This window comes from Aspergillus multicolor, assembly GCF_047715735.1.
Source record: "Aspergillus multicolor strain CBS 133.54 unplaced genomic scaffold BDW74scaffold_14, whole genome shotgun sequence".
NCBI classification, from domain to species: Eukaryota; Fungi; Ascomycota; class Eurotiomycetes; order Eurotiales; family Aspergillaceae; genus Aspergillus; species Aspergillus multicolor.
This window is the reverse complement of record NW_027395965.1, coordinates 250,020-260,412: the sequence shown is the minus strand read 5'-3', so window position 1 is coordinate 260,412 and position 10,393 is coordinate 250,020. Positions and strand designations below refer to the sequence as shown.

Genomic DNA, 10,393 nt, shown 5'->3' with positions numbered 1-10,393 from the left:
TATTGTTTAGCATGGTTTTAGAATTTTTATCGTCCCGGCGTGAGAAGACTTTAGGGTACTGATGGCTTTTCTTTTTTTATTTTTTCTGCTTTCGTGTCGCTTGGTTCTGGCCCGGGCGTGCATATGTATTGGAGTTGAGACATTAGTGATCAGTGTCAGTGACGGCGACGGCTCCTCTCCTAGAGGGATATTGAATATAAACTTTCATACAAATTCTTCATACAGTCTATGAATTTTCAATCTATAATGTCTAGACCTGTCAATCCCTTGCAAGAGGTGATCATCTATCTGAAAGCCGATTATGGATCGAGGGATCGCCAAGACGGTCCTGGACTAATGTTTGAGGCAGCCTTGGCTCTTGTTATTGCAGCAAGGTCAGTGCTCTGTCCCGTCCCGTGTGGTTGCTTTAGCTACGCTGTTCTTCCGATAATTCTGCGTGTACTCGGAGATAGAGTACATACGTACGGCAGTACTACAGTAGTAGCAGGGCTATAGATGTGTGGTGACGAATGAGGGAAAAGTGGCGAGAGGCGTCGCCACAATGCTGCGAGCGAGTCCACAGCCTATTCTCAACGGTTCCCCAGGTTATGGCTGATTAATTAAATCACAATGCCATCATCCGGGGTTTTGCCACTTGATTTGCATGCTCTATAGTACCCCATTCTTTGCTTTCTCATAGTGGTCAATATACTCTCTAGATAGACACCTTAGAGACATTGTGTCGAGTAGAGACTCTCGAACACGTCAGTTACATCATCGCACGGCAGGAGGCTTCCAGAATCTGACTAGAAGGTAATATTAGACCCACTTAATATCAGCCCGGCAGACGTACTTTACGCCGTTCACGGCTGCGGAGGCCGTAAGATACCGTCACAGATGTTCTCGAAGCCTGGGAGAAGCTGAGAACGAGACTGAAGAAGTGCAGCAGCGACTGCGAGACTGCGACGACTCTGCAGCTGCTATAAGCACTCTGGCCTGCTTGATCTCACTCTCCCTATCATTCATTATTATTATTGTCTTACGCTTTTCTCCCCGTCTCCCTCTCTCTCTCCCCCAGTTCTCCCTTCGCCTCCCTTTCTCTGTTCTATTTTAATACCTGTCCTGTCCTGGCCATTAATCAGTCCGTTGCCAGGTGTCACTCGACTGACTACTGACTGACTCTGCCATCTCCACACTCATCGTGCAACTTTGTCGACTTTTCTCCCGATCGATCTTCACCCTCTCCTCTCCATCTCCACCTCTCGCCCTCGCCCTTCCTCGCTCGCCCTCCGTCTCGTGGCTTTTTTCTCCGTCTGGAACTCTCTGGCCCTATCGCTGGCCCACCATGACGCCCTAGGACTCATCTTTGTCGTTCGACACATGCACTCCCTCCAGTCCTACTCTGCAAGTACTATACTACTACTATACTACTGTAGCGTCGGTGTTGGTGTTGGTTGACTGTCTGCGACTGCGACTCGAGGTTCCCTGGGTGGCAGATTATTGATCGGGCGCATTTCGCCCCGTGGGAACACACACCCCCCAGTCACCACCACCCCAGCAGTCACGCCAGCAATTGCTTCGGACTCCTGCCTTTCCTTCGCCGATTTTCTTTTCTTACCTGTCATCCTTGCTATTATCAACCATCAATCAGTGTGAGTGAGACTCTACCCTGCTTGTCACCCCGAGTCTCGCGCCCGCGTCCTGTCCGGTCCACGCCTCGACTGGTCGACGCTCCACGGGCGGTACAAAGACCTGCAATTGTCTCAGAAAGGGACTTTTGCGTCTGCATCTGCGCCTGTCCTGCGCCGCTCCCCCCCTTCGTCCGTACTCCTGGTGGACGACTGCAGCGAACAAACTCATTGTCCAGCTTGCGCTTTTGTCGCCTGCAGTTCGTCGCCAATGTTCCCTCGGCTGCAGCTCGTCCACTGCCCCTACCCTACCTACCTACCTACTGCTTGCGCCGCCTGCATATACCTTCGGACCAAAACCCTAGGCTGGGAACATGTCACTGACTGACGCGATTCAAAGACCCTGAATAGATCCCTAAAATTGTCGCTTCATTCTTTTCGACTGTCCTTCCTTTAGCCGACCATCTCTCCTGTCTCACTTCGCCCTTTCTTATCATTACCGTATCACCCCATCATCATTACGCATCACTACCGTATCCGCCCACCGTTCGTTTTCTGTCTCGCATCGCATAACACCCTGCACGACCTGGAGGTCTCGACCTATGGGGCGGGTCTAGACCGGGAAGAGTGCCATTCCTCCTTCTCCGTGTTGGTATATATATTTGCTGTCGAGTGATTTGGCCTGGCTTGCGAGGCCCCGAGCTATGGGTGTCCCGGATCCGGTCGACACAATGGATCACATCGACTGCGCTGCTATCTACATCGATCCCCGCATCCAGTCAGAGCGATGGGTGTATCAAGGCTCGCCGCCAGAATCGCTGATATTCTCCGACGAACCCGAGTCACTCCGATCGGATATCGACGTCTTATTGGGTATCTCTCGGCGAAGTACGTCCGCACTGCATAAGACCACGCTGCATCATCCCAGCATCCAAGCTTTGCTAATTTGTTTGTAAATAGTGTACCTATGTCAAGCCGGTGCGTCCCTCGTCACGAAACTTGCAGAACTGAGCGAAAGCCATGGGGATAGCTGTACGCCGATCTTCGCGTTCCTCGACATCGACCTTCACACCGAGGAACCGCCTTCGTTATCGCGTCGCAGCACCAGCCGCAGTTCTTGGCAGGGTCCTCCGTCTCCTGCACCGCTCCGTCGCGGTTTCACATTTTCGTCGCAGAATGAGGGCTCGTCCGATCTGAGGCTGCTTTCGGGCCTTTCGACCGATATCCAGGTTCACGATGGTCCGAACCTTGTTATTCCCGTCGCCATTTTACGTCCGCCGTCGCGAGAACCCACCTCCGCGGGTCCTGGTCAGCAACAACCATACATTCCTCACCCTCAACATATTTCGAGATGTCTGGACGCAGGTGCGGCGGACGTGTTGACTGGGCCTGTGGACAGGGTTCGAATACAGAGTTTAGTTGTCCATGCGTATCGGACGCGGAAGATCGCTCTCAAAGAACAGACGCGCTTTATGTCAAGGAAGAAAATGCGCAAGCACTCATGGGTGGGCGTCCACGATGAACAGCCGTATTCCTACCTGCGAGAAGCGATGGTGTCAAAACTCATGAAAGGAATCTGCAACCCAGAAGATATTGTTGAGGAATTACACGATGGGGAGTACTTTGTCAGTCAAGAACGCGAAGACTACGTCAAGCAGCGCTTAGGCCAGTGGAACTTTGAAGCGCACGAACTCGACGACGACGAACTTGTTTTCGCGGCCCATTCGATGCTCCAGCATGCTTTCACGATACCCGAATTAGAAGAGTGGAAGCTGACGCCCGGAGAACTTCGGACGTTTCTGCTGGCTTGTCGCGCGTCTTACAATTCATTTGTCCTCTACCACAATTTTCGACACGCGATCGATGTCTTACAGTCTATTTTCTGCTTTTTGCTGCATATTGGCGCTCTACCTCCGTATCGGTCGATCGGGGATAACGCTGATAAAGATTGTCCCATTGCGAATATGCTCAAGCCGTTTGATGCGCTTACTTTACTGATATCGGCAATTGGCCACGATGTCGGTCATCCTGGTGTTAACAATTTCTTTCTGGTCAAGCTGAACGCGCCGCTGGCTCAACTGTACAATGATAACTCGGTGTTGGAAGCTTTTCACTGTGCTGCTTTCTCGCAAATTCTGCGCCGCTATTGGCCCGCTGCGTTCAAAGACAAGACATTGCGCAAGTTGCTCATTAGCTCTATTTTGGCGACAGATATGGGTGTTCATCAGAAGTTCATGGAGCGACTGGGAGCCCTGCAGGAAAAGTACTCGGAAAACAACAGAACCACAGATGGCTGGAAGCCTCAAGATATTGACATGTACAAGACGTTAGTTTGTGGCTTGCTGATCAAATGTGCTGATATCAGTAACGTCGCCCGTCCGTGGGAAGTTGCTGAGAAGTGGACCAAGATCTTGCAGGAGGAGTTTGCCAACCAGGGTGAGATGGAAAAGGAGGTTGGGATGGAGACTGCACTGTTTGGTGGTCCGCCTGAGCTTGGCAACGTGTACAAGCTTGCGACTGGTCAGATGGGCTTCATGTCTATTTTTGCGCTGCCGCTCTTCGAAGGCGTCTCGGATATTCTTGCTGGCTTGAAGTTTACCGTCGACCACATCCGAAGAAACCACACGCGGTGGCATTATCTCGCGGACTTAGAACGAGGGAAACCGTTTCTTATGGTGGAACCTCAGCCTGATGGCCACGTCTCGCCTCGCTCGCATAGTCCGTCTGCGACCTTCCGAGATCCTCAAGCGACGCCTAAGGTGCCGACGGTAACGCCGCCGACGCCAGTGACGAGTCACCCCAAACCCACCAAGTCGTTCCCGGCAAAGGAGCCATATCAACAACGGATCGACGAAGCGGACGACTACTTTGGTCCTCAGAGATCGGCGCGTACGTCGATTGGCAGTGCATACAACGAGAACCAGATCAGCCCGGTCGTTTCGCCAGATACACCAGGCCCGTCGATGATGGACATTACTGGAGACTCCCACCCTGTTGACCAACCCTCGCGCAAATCGTCGTCTGCTGTTCCAGACATGAGCCCTATGTCTATTGCCGAGCCTATGCCTTCCAAGACACCCACGAGCGGCGATGGGGAATCACCGAGCAGCGCGGTTACCTACGACAGCGCTATTGATGGAGCTGCAGAGCGGGCAAACGGGACAAGGAGCGCGTATCGTCATCATGCCAACACCATCTCGTCAGGCTGCACATCTGCTCCCACGAACTCGCAGCGGAATAGCTGCACCGGAACCCACAGCATCAGCACGCACAGCAACACAAGGTCCCCCATCTCCCCCTCAACAAACGCAACAAGCGTTCTCTCTGCGGATAGCGACGACCACGACCACATCTACCACCGCGAAATCCCACGGAGCGGCTACGCTGACTGGAACAACCGCAGCCCGCGTCCCGCGTCGGCGATACCCGGCGGCGATCGCGGCTCAGAAAACACGTTGCATTCCGGCCACAGTCAGTTCTTCGATGGCTCAGATAAAAACCACTCAGGCCGCGGGAGCTCATCGCATTCTATCGGTACAGGGAGCAGTACGGGTCAAAGCCCGCATTGGGATGAGCTGGGTTCGGAACAGCCGACGCGCAAGCTGCCGAAGCGGCGAAGTCGACTTCGTTTGGCGTTTTGGAAACGAAAGAATTATCATTCGAATAATAATGAGGTTTCTGGGGAGTCGCGATAACCATTACTTCTTTTACATCACTCATTCTCGACCTTTTACGGACCTCATACACAACTTTACACCGGTGAACCTCGACCATGACCTCGACCTCGACCAACCATGTTTATTCACACCAATCAACTTTGACCTTATACTTGAACGGTGACATTGACATTACGATCGATTTACTTGCATATACGACGGACTGTACGATTTCACGATCTCGTTTATAGACAAAATTAGCCGGGCTCGGCTTTGGCTGTTTTAAGCTTGAGCCCTTGGACCTTGAGCCCGAGGCTGCTGCAATTTGCACTGGGCTACGGATATGGGTACGGATTTGGACTTGGATATTTTTACTTGCCGATATTACTGCAATGGCATCGGTAAGGCATCGTATTATGCTCGTTGTCTTGTCTTGCCTTGCTTTGCTTATCCTTACCATTTGCTACGTTCTTCTCTGCTTGCTACTGTATCTACAGTGTAAACAACAGCAAAACGGATCCGGCGCATATTCAGATATCTAGGTGATGGAGGCGGTGTTTTTCACTTATTGCTTTGCTTCTTCGCTTTTTTCTTTATTTTTGGATTTCTACCTCGCCTTTTTTCCACCACATTTTTGACCCTCGCCTTCTTGTCTTACCTCACCTCACATTTATCATACATCACATCACACCATTTCCTTGCTGTTACGGAGGCTGGTTTGGGATAAGGGTAATTAGAGTTGAGGCGTGTTTTGGATTTTGCTTTTTTGTTGGATTTGGTTGGTTTGGCGTTTTTTGGTTGTTTATATTGCCACTTGTCATTTACTGGCACTGTGGGCTTGCGTGAGGCAGGCATGGCAAGCAATGGCATTGGCTCCTCCGAAGTCAGAGATCGACTTCCCCTGGAGGCCGAGGTTCTCTTCGAGTGCTTAAGATTCCACGTATGCTACGTACCTGCACACCTTAAGTTGCTTTCAAGGTTTCGTGCCTTTTGCCTGGCCTGCCATGCTCTGTCTTCGCCGTTACATCGCATCCGCATCCGCTCTGTTTTCCTTCTTTCGCTTCAAAACGTCATTGCCATAGCTATTGGTTTTTCTTTATATTGTTTGTTTGCTATCGATATCAATGATGGAAATGATGACTCGACTTGACATATATACGCTATATACAGCTCTCTTCTCCCCTTATCTACTAAGAATTATATCCAGGCCAAGGTCATAGTTATGATTATTTAGGGCACTCGAGCAAGGCTAAAGACGCTTCTCTCATTCCACGAATTTTGCGTAAGATTATATTAACATGTTTAGTTTTCATCAAAAAATACCATATCCCTGGCTCCAGCCTCTCCCTCTAGTCTATCCCATCTAAGAAGATACCGTCAATCAGCATCGAGTAGTCTAGTCACATTACATACAATCCTCACAAACCTCCCCATCGCTCTTTCTCACCGTCCCGCCCGCCGTCTCATCAACAATCTTCTCGCGCGCCGAGAGCGATGCCGGTCCCGGCCCCGAGGTCGAGGTGGCACCACCCGTCCCTGCGCTTCCATCAGCATGGCCAACGACCCTAGCGCGCGCTGACATGGATGCCGCGACTGGAGCAGTACCCTCTATCCCTTGCTCCGAGGGAGATCTGGACGCCGACGCCGCCTCGCCGCATTTAGCCAGGGCTGATAGAGACGCCGGATCCGACGCCGAGGTTGGCACTGGAATGGGCGGGGATGTTAGAGCTGCAGGATAAGGAGAAACAGTGCCAGGGACAGACTCGCCAGAGCCGGATTCAGTCGCTTTTGCGCGTGCCGACATGGATGCTGGATCGGACGCTGAGGCTGGGACAGGGATTGGTGGGGGGAGGTCTGTGGCTACCGTCGCACTGTTAAAACCCATACCAGTGTTCGTGGACGTGGTCGTAGTCGCAGTAGTAGTGGAAGGGCTGTTGGTGTTGGTGTTGGTGTTCGTAGGTGCACCCTTCCTCAACGCCCGATCCGTATGTCCCAGGTCCCGGCTGGGATCGATGAGGTTGCGCACGCGGGACTTGAGTTCTTTTACTTCTGCGCTTCGTTAACCATCTAACGTCCATTTCAACACCAGTCCGTAAACTGAGTAGGGCGCAACGTACCAGGGAACCCGCCATCAGCCTTCCGGTCCCAGAGGACTTTCCCTTCTTTGCTCCACTCGTCTACTTCAGCTCCAGAGCCCGTGCTAGAGCTGCTGGAGACAGAGGTAGGCGGGAAGATAGTGACGGTGAATATACCACCAGTCCTCGGCACAAGCGCGATCTCGCCGATATCTGTGCCGAATGTGGAGAGGAGTTCTTGCGCGAACTTCACGCGGGCATGACCTTGTTAGCTGAGCTGCTTACTGTGTGGTTTTAGTAAAGAGGAGATGGGACGGAGGCGTACGTATGCAGCCCTAAGCATCCATTTACACTGCGTGCAGTACTGGACTGTGATTCTTGGCTTGGAGTATGAGGTGGAAAAGGAGGTTGTTGGCGGGTTAGACTCGATGGGGGCAATTGGTTCGGTCATTTCGAGTAACGATATGAGCAGTTCCTCTGCAGATATGGTACGCAAATTGGATATATTAATAAGCGGGTGAAAGGTCAAAGGCAGACAGGGATATCGTATATTGTTTTGGCCGCGGTTGGGGACGAATAGATATACAGCTTGACTGGAGTGGTGGTGAGGTGGGGTGGATGATGTCAGCGAGAATCAATTCAGATCATCTGAGCCGTGAGCCTCAGTTCGTGGTAAGATCTTCGAATGGCAAAGACAAGCGAGATCTACACCAGGGTTGTCGTTGGGTCATTTGACGGTGGTTGTTCCACCTGCTTTTGACGTCGATGGCATAGATCTTGGTTCGGTACTCGAGTCGAGTGTCTAGTCCAGGTGTGCTATGCTGTGCTGTGTATGTGTTACGACTGTACCTGCATTAGATGCCTGGGCTCGTAGATACTAGTGTAGATAGGCAGTAGGAAGTAGTAGCAGCTAATCTAATTTACAAGCGGGCTGCGACAAAATCAAGATCAAGATGCTGAAACCGTGAATGACCACTCCATCTGGCAGGCTTGCTATACGTTTTGTTTCGTTTTGGAACCCGTAACCCCATCCACCACGACATATAAAATCGCAAAATCAATGAAAAAAGTAGTAGACGAAAAAAAAGTAGAAAAAAGGCCGACGAAGAGGGAATGGGAAATTTTTGACCAGAAGAGAAGAAATAGGACCAAGGTGATCTTGCGGACAATAATCATCGACAGTAATCCAACTGGGTACGAGGCGACATATATTCTCCGCTCGTCAGCAGTTCCGAAGGCGTGCAAGGCCAGCGCGCGCGATCCGGTTGGCTATGGAGCTTCGAAAAATGTCAATGCGGTTTCCGGGTTTCGTGTGATACAAGCCGAGAGGAGGCAGCGCATTCGAAGTTGTCAGAGATCCCAAGGCACGGAATAGGAATTAGAGAATAGAATGTGTAAGGTCATAGCGGCGGGGGTATCAATGCCCATCAACGCGATAGGTCTGCTTTTGGACCATACTAGTATGAGTGTCATGAGGCCATTACATGATCGTACAGCAGCCTCCCTGCTGTTGAGGAGCATAAGGGTCTTCACGCTTGTCAACCTGTGCGGTGTTAGCAATGATACCTGCAAACGAGAACGAAAGCGATGCATACCTGTCCCCATACCGACGGTACCATGAAGTCACGAGTATTGTTGCAGTAGTTGATAAGCCTGCAAAAGCAATGCGATCAGCGACTGCGACGGCAGCCAATTGGTGGTGGGCGCGGTGTTGGACTTACGACATGGCAGCCTCTGACACCTTGACGCGGGGGCGGTCGAGATCCTCCTTCAGGCGGGCATTGAGCTCTGTCAGCCGGCGGTACTTGAGGTCGGCCACACTCTGCTTCTTGTTCTTGACATCCCCTCCAGATCGAAGCTCGTAGGCAGGCATTTTGTGGGCGGTCGGTCGTGTGAAGTCTGGGTCGCGAGCGGAGTTCGATCGGTATGCGACAGGCGGTAAGGGCGAAGACGATTATCTGATTATAAGATTCCAAGTCGTCAAGGGTTCCAGTCGATTGCGCTTCCGGATGGATGGAGTAAGGGGAGAGTTGGTGAGGTCGGGTCGGACGCGAGGCTGGGGGGAAAGGAGAGTGGGTGGAGGATTAGTGTTCAGGGAGGGAGCGAGTGGACGTTATTATTCTTCGGGGGGAAGAGGCGAAGGGAAAGAAGGTAGAGGTAGGGTGAGTAAAGAAAGCGACTAGAAAGCGAATAGAAGAATAATGGAAGGATGAAGACGAAGGAAGAGATTCAAGAGAGCGACAAGAGGAGCGAGGGAAGAGCCTGGCACTGGCACTCGGACGGAGCGGGAATAATGGGAATGGATGAATGAACCAGGGCCAGGGTGGTGGTGCTGCGGAGCTTACGCCCAATTACCGCTTTACAGGAGGGGACGCTCTCTGATTCCTGTATTTTTGGTACGGCCTCCTAAATAAAGTGCGTTAGCCTCCACCGGCCTAACTCTGCCATGGCCCCTGAATCCTGGTCTCCTCTCTCCTCTGCAACGGCGAAGGATGCTCTTCAACGGCTGACGATCGGCTTTTGTTGTTTCTTTTTATTATCCGGCTGATCATATTTCACACTATCACCCGGTAGCCTTCTCAAGACCCTGAAGCCCTCGTTATATTGCCTCGACAAACTCTGGAGAAGCTTGAGCTCTGTGTGGAGGCCCCAACCCGGTGTACCATACAGGACGGGCGTTTCAAGTGGTTCACGTGACTTGTAGCTGCTATTTGATATCACGGTGACATCTGTCATACAGCTGGGTGTCTTGCAGCAGATAGATCAAGCAAGCGGCGCTGCCGGCGAGATGGACTCGCAGTTCAGTAGGATGGTGGTGGGCAGTCATAGGGCGGTTGTATACAGCGTAAACTATACCAAGCATGTTCTTACTTGTGCACGGATAAGGATCCGGCCTGCCCCTGTTCAAGCACAGATGCTCCTTAATAAAACATTTGCAGAACCTCGCAAACTGGTCAAACACTTAGTCTACCTGAATCATGGGCCATCGAGTACCCCGTCGTTCGCATTTATGTCTCGCTATGCGCTGGTATAAAGCTGTCACGTGATCCGGTCG

The 10,393-nt window shown here is 51.7% G+C and overlaps 4 protein-coding genes across 4 annotated transcripts; 2 read left to right on the top strand and 2 right to left on the bottom strand.

The window, feature by feature from the left end:
* The first annotated feature begins 1,958 nt into the window (after positions 1-1,958).
* Positions 1,959-5,354, top strand: pdeB (3',5'-cyclic-nucleotide phosphodiesterase PDE2). The gene is made up of 2 exons (XM_073732363.1): positions 1,959-2,495; positions 2,568-5,354. Exons 1-2 carry the CDS (start codon positions 2,312-2,314, stop codon positions 5,300-5,302), a joined length of 2,919 nt encoding a protein of 972 aa, XP_073583306.1. The 5' UTR covers positions 1,959-2,311; the 3' UTR covers positions 5,303-5,354.
* Positions 5,355-5,919: 565 nt separating this feature from the next.
* On the top strand, positions 5,920-6,495 carry BDW74DRAFT_26617 (uncharacterized protein). The gene has a single exon (XM_073732362.1). It carries the CDS (start codon positions 6,117-6,119, stop codon positions 6,411-6,413), a length of 297 nt encoding a protein of 98 aa, XP_073583305.1. The 5' UTR covers positions 5,920-6,116; the 3' UTR covers positions 6,414-6,495.
* Positions 6,496-6,507: 12 nt separating this feature from the next.
* BDW74DRAFT_154180 (Rdx family-domain-containing protein) lies at positions 6,508-7,925 on the bottom strand. The gene is made up of 4 exons (XM_073724640.1): positions 7,664-7,925; positions 7,381-7,585; positions 7,031-7,312; positions 6,508-6,967 (listed from the first exon to the last, which is right to left on the bottom strand). Exons 1-4 carry the CDS (start codon positions 7,787-7,789, stop codon positions 6,669-6,671), a joined length of 912 nt encoding a protein of 303 aa, XP_073583304.1. The 5' UTR covers positions 7,790-7,925; the 3' UTR covers positions 6,508-6,668.
* A 177-nt stretch (positions 7,926-8,102) lies between these two features.
* Positions 8,103-9,685, bottom strand: BDW74DRAFT_154176 (guanine nucleotide-binding protein subunit gamma). Its single transcript, XM_073724639.1, has 3 exons — positions 9,060-9,685; positions 8,934-8,991; positions 8,103-8,881 (listed from the first exon to the last, which is right to left on the bottom strand). Exons 1-3 carry the CDS (start codon positions 9,209-9,211, stop codon positions 8,819-8,821), a joined length of 273 nt encoding a protein of 90 aa, XP_073583303.1. The 5' UTR covers positions 9,212-9,685; the 3' UTR covers positions 8,103-8,818.
* Positions 9,686-10,393: the final 708 nt, after the last annotated feature.